Source organism: Chionomys nivalis, chromosome 7 (assembly GCF_950005125.1).
Source record: "Chionomys nivalis chromosome 7, mChiNiv1.1, whole genome shotgun sequence".
Lineage (NCBI taxonomy): Eukaryota > Metazoa > Chordata > Mammalia > Rodentia > Cricetidae > Chionomys > Chionomys nivalis.
In genome coordinates this window covers 70,750,029-70,759,956 of record NC_080092.1, presented here as the reverse complement: position 1 = coordinate 70,759,956, position 9,928 = coordinate 70,750,029, and the positions used below count along the sequence as shown (strand labels likewise).

General features: G+C 43.4%; 1 protein-coding gene across 1 annotated transcript; it reads right to left on the bottom strand.

The window, feature by feature from the left end:
• Positions 1–675: 675 nt before the first annotated feature.
• Positions 676–954, bottom strand: Smim36 (small integral membrane protein 36). The gene has a single exon (XM_057773527.1). It carries the CDS (start codon positions 952–954, stop codon positions 676–678), a length of 279 nt encoding a protein of 92 aa, XP_057629510.1.
• Between the last annotated feature and the right edge of the window lie 8,974 nt (positions 955–9,928).

Genomic DNA, 9,928 nt, shown 5'->3' with positions numbered 1-9,928 from the left:
TTGTAGTTAGTATTTTCCTGAATGAGCTATCTCTCCAGTCCCCAGAGATCCACCTTTCGGATGGGAAGTACACATAGGAATAAAGTCAACATTCCACAGCAAGACTAATGGTCAAGCATTGTCTCAAGCAGTTTTAGTGAGCGGATTCCTTGGAAATAGATGTTCAAATGACCCATCGCTAGGCCTGCGGTATAAAGAAGTCCAACCCAGCCTTGGTTACACAGTTGTGACTGGAGGGGGAATGGAGTGTGATGAGCTGTTATGCACAAAAATATCAACCGGAAGTCCAGGTGTACAAATGTGATTACTTGGAAATAACGGAGTTGGAAAGTACAGACCTGAGTTTGTTTCATTATTTATTCCCCATACCTCACTCATCTTTCAAACCTTGTGCATCCTCAGCCCCTCCTAGCAGGAAGGTATGAGTAACCAGCCTCACTAGAAAATGGTACTGCTCCGATCTCACATTTGGAGAACACAGCCAGAGACCATTGGGGAATCTTACCTTAAACAGTTGCTTAACTGACGAAGAGAGTGACCAGAGTGCAGATCGTAAGACAGAGCCTCGGTTTCCTCATCCAATCAGGACCCACATTTGGGGAGAACTGGAGCCAGAGTAGGGACTGTTGTTTTCCGCTGCATCTGTTGGTCTCGCTCTACCTTCTCTTCCCAGTCTCACACCACGGTGCTCTTCTTCCCTATTGGAGCAGGACCTTTAAAGTGAAGGCTGGGTCCTCTTGTCCAGGACCCATGAGCATTGTGCTGTGTCACCACCACTCGGATAGACGGCTGGGCATTCAGTGCGGTCTCCGGGGCATACTCCTTACTGGGATCCTTGCCTCGGCAGTCATACAGCACGCAGGAGATGAGGAACACCAAGAGTAAGATGACGTAGCTTGCAACTAGGATAATGAGGTTCAAGGTGACAGGGTCAATCTCCAGGTAAAACTCCATCACCTCTCGCACGGCGGGGGAGTATGTCTAGAGAAAGGCATTTGGGGTCAGTTTGGGAATCGCAGGGAGCCGACACAAAGGCTGCATTGACTCTGGAATAAAAATACAATAATCCCCACTGCTCCAGGAAACCTCGGGGATTAGAGCTGCTCAGTTTAATAACTTAAGCTCTTTCTGTTAATACCGCAGCCACCAACACTGGAAAGAGGAGTGCAGGATGGAGAGGGGGAGCCACCTTAACCCAAGTGCTGCTAATGAGTGCACACCAAGACAACAGTCGCAAACTTGGACTGCCCCAGAAGACTATGAAGTAGGGTTGCATTGTTAGCCTTCACTTATCAGAAGCTTAATACCAAGCGTGGAGTGGTTTGAGGAGCCAGGCCTTTGGGGTTTAGATAAACCTTTTTAATCAAAAGGAGTGTACCAGCACCTGGTAAATTCACCGTGGTGGTTTGGAGAATGGATCCCAGAAGCTCCTGTGTTTGAACACTTGGTCTCCACTTGGTAGAACTGTTTGGGAAGGATTAGGAGGTGTGGTCTTGTTGGAAGAGGTATGTCACTGGGAATTGGTTTTGAAGCTTCAAAAGCCTCAAGTTGTTCTAAGTGTGCTTCTGTCTGCTTCTTGCTCATGGGTCAGGAGATGAACTCTCAGTTGTCCCTGCCACCATGCCTTTGCACACCCGTGACAACTCCACCCCCCTGAAACCCCCCTGAAAAAATGGTGTATTTTATAAGCTTCCTTGGTTATGGTGTTTGTCACAGAAATAGAACAGTAACGGAAACATTCACCTTCCTTTATTTTTCTCTTTCCACTCATCAATCCAAATACCTTTTCAAGTACTTCCAATGTCTCATAGTCTTCATTAAACATCAGGGAGGCTGTGGTAGAGATAAGATAGTCCTGCAGAGAGACAGATGTTACACAATTCATTGCATAAATCACCATTTAAGGATGATGGGGTGAGCTGGAATCACAGCACAGCAGTTAAGAGCACTTGCTGCTCTTGCCGAGGGGGGTTGAATTCCTTTCCCACCACTCATAGGGTGACTCACAACTGCCTGTAATTCTGGCTCAGGGAAATCTAATGTCTACGGCTCTGTGGGCACTTGCACTAATGTGTACATACTCACACACAGGCACACACGTATATACATAGTTGAAAATAAAATAAGGCTTAAAATTTAAAAACTGAAGGGCAGAAATACATGTATAAGAGACATAACAAGAGAAGGTCCCAGAATGGGTTAAAACAATTCCATAAACAGAATCAATTGGAAGGCTCAGCAGATAAAGGAGTCTGCCACAACCTGGTGCCCTGAGTCTTGATTCCCAGGGTCTACATAGTTGAAAGAGAAAAACAACTTCCAAAAGTTGTCTTTGGGCTACCTGGAGAAAGACTTTGTGGCAGCATGTGTCTTCCATCTACAAAATAAACAGGCTAACTAAAATAAAATTTTCAAAAAACTAATAAGAAAGCAATATTTAACCGATGATCTGAAGGGTACAATTTATCTAGCTAGGAACAGGTAGGAAGGGTTCTTCTGGTCACAGAAAATAGAGCATGTGGAGTATCTGAGAAGAAAGAAGCCTGGAACATTAGAAGAATGGAAACAGAGGTGTGTAACTCAAGCAATTTTTTTTGCTGTTAATGTAGCTTATTAAAAGCAAAGCACTGAAAATGCTTAGATGAAAGAAGAGCATGGGAGATGGGTGGCTATGGGGCTACACTAAGGACTGCAGGTTTGGCCCTAGAGAAAGGGTACCATTGGAGTTCTCACCAGGAAGTAACAAGATCCTGTCTGCATTTTGAAGAGACCACATTGGCTGCAAGAGGGCATGCAAGTTGAAAGGAAGGTCATATGAATTTGAATAAATTATTCTTTTGTTTCTAAATTTTTCCTACCTCACTTGTAGCCTTGTCCCGTAGTGCCAAAGACTCATCTTCGTCTTCTTATGATTTACACAGATGAACAGAACCCTATGCTCACAATGTTCTGATGTTGGTACCTTGAAATTATCAATAAGTTAAAATTTTGTATTGGGCTTCTGTAATAGCAAATCTTCATTGTTAGCTTGACTGGATTTAGAATCGCCTTGGAGATCAGTGAATTACATTTAAGGGTGTCTGTGAGAGAGTTTCCAGAAAAGATTAACCCAGAATGGAGACAGACATTGAATATGGGTGGTACCACCCAACAGGCTAGCGGTCTGGACAGAGGAAAAGGAAAAAGGAGCTCAGTGCTAGCATTTCCCTGTTCTCTGCTTTATGAACCACACAATGAACTTCCTCTGCTCTGCCACACCTTCTTTGCCAAGATGCACTGAACCCTCCAAACCCGTGAGCCAAAATGATTCCTTTCTTAAGCTGCTTCTTCTATGAGGCCTCTGGTGCTATGGTAAAAACTAACTTACTACATTCCCACAATTCATTTTTTTTCTTGGTTTTGTGTGTGAATTATTAGTTGTACAGTACATCAATTTCTCTATTCTTTCTCTAATGATAATGGCAGTGTTTCGATACTTCTAATTAAAGGCTGATGCATCCAGAGGTTGAGGTTGGTAGGTTCTTTGTTTAGTTTTAGCATCATTAAGCTCTAATTGACAGCTTCTGCCACACCCATTTATACTTATCTTCCACAGTAACCTGAGAATTCAGGAATGCTTTAGAGGGTCAATTTTAATTCTCTGGAGATCTTTTTTCCAAAATAAAATACTCTATGATGGTGTGCTCCTGGACTCAGGATGAATGTTTCTTGTATGCTGTAGGTTTAGAGGTCAGCCTGCTTGGATGCCCCTGGGCTTCTTATTAATGGAGATACCTGTATCTAACTAAGATGGATTTGGCGATGATCTTTGGGACTTGGGTGTTGGATTCTGCATTAATAGAAGTCTTCATTGCTATTTTGCTATGCAAGTATGTTGGAGTCTTAAGCATAAAATATGAAAGTAAAGTCTATGATCATATCACTCTGAATATGCCCAATCTCATCTAATCTCAGAAGCGAAGCAGGGTGGGGTCTAGTTGGTACTTGGATGCGAGAATATGAAAGCAGAAGATGAGGGAAATGGCCAAACGGATCTTGAATATTTGCCAAGAGACTGCGGGATGTGTTCAATATACAGTTCAAAAACTGTTCAATCGATTCAGAGAATTAATTTTAAGAGACAGTCCTTTTCCTGGTGACAATTCCCATTTACCAAGCTCATAGGAGACGGATGTTAAAAATAGAGTGCCAATATATTGAACTCCTGGCTTTCACTCCGGAACGACCAGGGTTTGCCTTCTTACTGAGGGCAGATCTATAGAAAAATCCATCTGCAATCAGGAAGTCTCTTGGTGAGCACAGGAACCCAGGAAGTGGTATTGTCAATCTGTCAATCACATGTAATGGCCCAGGCTGAAGCCAGGCTTCGAAAGGCAGCAGTCTGCACCAGCCAGCACATCATTATGTTCTTTTGCCCACAGTAACACCTGGCTTCTTAACTTCTGCAGTGAATTTGAATGTCCAAGACCCAGGTGTCTCCATGGACCAATTATTTCGGATGACTTTGGCACCTTTAAATGGATGCATGGAGACTTGTTAAAACTGGCTAAAAACTCTATAGTCCAAATTAAATCATGTCTATGCAACCACTCTGCTCTTGTGCATAGGGATTCCCCACCAATTCTAGACTCCTTTGGCCATGATGATAAATCTGGCCTGCTTCTCTTTTTTCATCAGTCCAATTGTGCTGGTTGTACACTGAGTGTCCTATAATATTTTGATTAAGATCGTTGCTTCTGGCTTCAGGTTTTTAGTACCACCAGCATAGACTTCTGTTCCTCTTGTTCTGGTTGTCTCATTGTTCTATCTCTGCTTAAGCTTCATTTTATGGGGTGGGGTGGGGTGCTGGAGAGATGGCTTAGTAGTTAAGAACACTGGTTTCTTTTCCAGAGGACGCTAGGTTCAATTCCAAGCACCCACATCTGCCTGTAACTTCAGTTCCAGGGCTTCTGAAACCCTCACACAGACATATTTGCCAGCAAAACACCAATGAACATAAAATAAGTTATATACATACAAATAAACCAACCAACCAACCAACCAACCAATCAATCAATCAAACAAACAAACAAAAAAGCTTCATTCTATGACCATCCCGTCTGGTAGTCTACTTCCTGTAATGTCTGAGGTGGAATGCAGCCTACCGGTTATTTTCTAATTAACACCAGGATGCCTGCTTCCCCCCACCCCACACACATTATGGTCAGCCTCTCCAATGGGAGTGCAATCTTTTAAAAAGACCTAAAGCCTTTTCCTTTTGTGCCATCTAGTGGTTACTAAATAATGAAAACCAACTTGGCAATAGGCCAATGACAATGCTGGGCAGGCAAAGGGAATGCAAATACTAATAAATCAGGGTTCCGAACAACCCCTCAGGTCAGGCAGGGTGCACTTGCTCCCCATTCGCTGCAAGCATTAACTGCACGCTTACCATGCTCGCAGGTGCTGGGGGGTTTTGAGCTAGATTCGTGTAGCTGCAGTACACATGCGCCGCTGCAGGCTCAGGGGGAAGAGTAAACTTCCGTCTCACTATTTGAGATTTATTCTCTGAATATAAGAAAGATGAAGCCGTGTAACTTTATTTTCCCCCTCTTCTCTTCCTCTTCCTTCCCTTCTTCCCCTCCCTCTCACCCCCTAGTGCCTGAAACAGGGATCCAGTGTCTGTTTGGAACACCTATGGTGGGGAGGTAGGCATTCAGAACCCATGAGAGGAGTAGCCCATGGGTGCTCACTTGTCTTCACATATGTTTGTCGTGACTTAGTTGAGGACTGATGCTAGTCTATTTAGTATAACGTGAGGACGCGACGCCTGAAGAGGAAAACGCTATGTGGAGACAAGGGTGAGAAGGAGTCCTTATTCCATGGAGCATTTAAGATTGCCAGTAGTTACCAAATTTTGGGAGAGACAAGAGACAACAGATCTTCCCTCTGAACCTCCAGAATGACTTCAGACTTTTAGTCTCCACAATTGAAGGATTAAATGTCTCTGCTTTAAGTAATCCTTTGTGTGTGTGTGTGTGTGTGTGTGTGTGTGTGTGTGTATAGGGGGTCCCTTTTAATAATAGACCCAGGGAATGAACAGACCGTGTCTTTACTCTGTGGGTGAGATCAGATTCAGCTCAAAGAAAACTGAGGCTTACAAGGTTTTGAAAGGCCCTCTTCTGCTTTAATTTAGGACTTGCCCCTTCTGGTACTATGCTGGGCTCCTGGCTCCATTTTCTCAGGTAGGGCTCCAGAACAAAGTGAGATGAAAGAAAATGCCTGCGTGCGGAATTTACTTCCATAAAAGATAAAGACCTTCAGTTTAAAATAGCTTCTTTTTGGCAGCCCTCATGCAGCCTGTCGAACTTCCTGGTGAAATTCCTCAGAAGACACAGAAAAAAGACCCAGGCCTATAAAAATGATGGGGAACAACACTGCAAGGGGAGAGGCTAAGGTCGCTTCTCTCTCCTTTTCAAGAATTATTACAGCTCTCTTCTCTTCCCCTTTATCATCCAAGATCTCTAAAGGTAGTGTCTCTTGGGAGAGACCCAGCCTTGAAGAGTCAAATCCATCATTCTTGAGTTTCTTTGTACACTTCAGACATTTATATCAGCTTTCATAAGCCAAGAATTAGGCACTATGGATAGAGCAAGAGATATTTATAAATTTTAAAAATATTGGTATTGGGTAGCAAGAGGCTAAATACACTAAAACCTCCAAAACAAGACAAAGAACGTAAGCTGCTTCCCTACTCATAAGACAATGAAACTTTACAAAGGGGTTCTAAAGGCAACAAGAGTTCAGATGTTAATGTGTCCCCCCCCCCAAGCTCCCTATCCTACCATATACTGAGAGACAGTCTAGGATCACCTGGGAGGCCATTCCAATACAGAAAAGACTAGGCTTGTTCTATGTAATGGAAGGCTGGGGATGCATAGAGATGTCCCTCCTTCTCCCCATTCTGACCCTGCATATGGCACCATGCAGCAATATTCTGGAAAATAAAGTAGGGTAACTGAGAGAGGAGCTAATAGGACAAACCACGAATAGGAAGCAAGGAAAGTAGCCAAGAGTTTTCAAGACTCCGAGATGAGACCGAGTTGGCAAAACTGAGAGATAGTAAAGGGTACATAATTTTACCAAGAGCCAGAATGGTAACCAGTCTATAGAGTTGACTCAGTGGTTAAGGGCACTGGCTGCTCTTGTAAGAGGACCAGGGTTCAATCTCCATTGTGCACGTGGTGGCTTGTAACTGTCTGTAACTCCAATCCCAGGAGATTGGATGCTCCCATATGGTGACATATAGACAAGATGGGGGTGGGCATGGCAATAGGATCAGATGTACCAAGAGAGCTCCTTAGGATGAGTTAATTTTGAGATGCAGAGAAGATAGGTAGATATTTGGGCATGGATCCTAGGGCAAAGGGCAGTGTTGTAAGCACAGACTTCAGAGCCATCAATGTGTAGTGTAGTTCTTTGTACCATCACAGAACTGAATGAGAAGCCTTGTAAAGAATATTCAGGCAAGGAAAAGAGAGCTTAGGGTGATGACCTAATCTTTAGAGGCCTAGCTACAGGCTGTGACTGTTTTTTGTTTCCCAGTTGCCCAGACGCAAAATAATTACACAGAAACTGTATAATTAAATCACTCCTTGGTCAATAGCTTACGTATGTTTCTAGTTAGCTCTTATCTCTTAAATTAACCCATTCCTATTATTTTATATTTTACCATGAGGCTCATGGTTTACCGGTAAGGCTCCAGTGTCTGTCTCCTCCAGTGGCCATATGGTGTCTCCCTGACTCTGCCTACTCTCTCCTCCTCTATCTGCTTGGAATTCCCACCTTGCCCTATTCTGTGCTGCAATAGGCCCAAAGTAGCTTCTTTATTAACCAATGGTATTCACAGCATACAGAGGAGAAGCCTACATGACTCAGCAGAGAAGAAGAATCAGTAAACGAGGAAGAGAAGGAATGGCCATTGAAGTAAGAGGAAATCCAGAATATAGCACCTTGAAAATTAAGGGAGAAAGGGGTCTAATAAAAACAGATAATGGAATAACTGGGTTAAAAGTTGCTACATGATGGCTTGGTGAAATGGCACAGTGGATAATGGCGTTTGTCACCAGGCACAACCCAAGTTTAATTCCTAGGAGCCACAGGGTGGGAGGAGAGAACTGACGTCCAGCAGTTGCCCTATTGCCTCCATAAATGCTGGGTGGCATGTGTGCCAATGCAATATCTTTTTAAAAAAGCAATCTCTATTTATTTAAATCGATACAAAATGCTCATAGTCTTTGACATTAAACCACATATGATGTTTTTAAATTGTTTTTATTGAGCTATGTATTTTTCCCAGCTCCCCTCCGTTCCTCTCCCCTCCCCTTCAACCCTCTCCCATGGTCTCCCTGCTCCGAATTTACTCAGGAGATCTTGTCTTTTTCTACTTCCCATGACGATTAGATCCGTGTATGTCTCTCTTAGGGTTCTCTTTGTTGTCTAGGTTCTCTGGGATTAATATAATTAAAAAATGTAAAAGGTGCAAAGGGGTTGGGTAATGCGAGAGTAGAGAACCAGTTGTTAGTTTTACAGTCTTCGTCAAAACTAAAGAGATTTTCAGAGGAAGAGCAAAATAAGGGTGAATTTCTTCAATGTAGATTACAATACAAAAGAACTTAAAACAGATCATCATGGCAGTGAGTGTATATAGATTTTAGATAACTGTGATGATTTTGACTGGGAAGGATTTCAGAAAACGAGATTCTGTTTGGTTTTAGATGAATTACAGTAAAGCATAGATATGGGTCCGTGGGAACATTCTAATATAAAAGAATAAAGGAAAAAAATCATAGTAGCAATATCTTTGGGGAAAGTTGGGATTCAGAATAAACATGGAAAATGGACCTTAATCAGGAGTGGGGCCACACTTCTATAGTGTACTGGCTGGTTATGTCAACTTGACATAAGCTAGAGTCATCAGCGAGGAGGGAGCCTCAATTGAGAAAATGCCTCCGTATGATCAGGCTCTGAGGCATTTTCTTAATTAGTGATCATTGAAATTCAACAGTAGTCCACCATCCAATTAGGGCGTGCCTGTGATAATCTAAAGAGACAGATTAGCTCAAAGCAGATGGATGGTTTGGTTCAGAAGATAGAAGGTTTCATCAGGTAAGCAAAATGGCTTGGGGAGCATTAGAAAACACTGGAGGAAATGGTTCCAACACTGGATCAAAGCCTTGAAACTGGATTGGGGCTGAGGGAAGCAGAGACTTGTGGCCAGTGTGTGTGGCTGCAAAATTCGATACTTGGTGGAGTCAATGCAATGATGATCCCTGTGTGGGCAGAGAGAGCTGGGAGATAGAACGGACATCCTGGGAAGATTTGGTGCCGGTAGCTGGAGCCTGGCAGTGTTGAGAGATTTTAGAGATCTGGGGAGTGACAAGACGGGGAAGACACACAGCTGAGGTGGGAGGGACAAAGGACGCATCTTTCCAGCTGAAACAGTCAGTGATCTGTATGACAAAGTTTCCAACTGCCAAGCAGGGTGAAGAAGTAAGACTGGAGGGGCTAAGGAGATGTACTGAGACCTAAAATCATCAAGGCTAAAGGCAGTCAAAAGAAGCATTTGGCAGTTAGCTCTGACCATGGGTCCATCACTAGCATGTCGCCTTAGAGTTTTGATGGAGAAAGGGGAAAAGTGTTTAAAAGTCATAGTTTGGGGTGATAAGTTGGCCTGCTGAATGTGCCAGCTTTGGTGTGTGCAGGCGGATCAGCTTCCTGTGACTGCTGTAACAAGGTAGCGTAAGCTTTGTTGTCAGAACAGACCTTCTCTCACAGGTCAGAAGGTCAGAAGTACAAAATTAATACCTCTGGCCACCAATCAAGGTATTGGCAAGTTTGTGCTTGCACTGGCCAGCTGGGCGAGCATCAGGGCCTTCCAGTTTCCACC

Excerpts from the sequence above, each read along its gene's own strand:
- Smim36 (XM_057773527.1), bottom strand. The coding sequence starts at position 954 with ATGGAGTTTTACCTGGAGATTGACCCTGTCACCTTGAACCTCATTATC.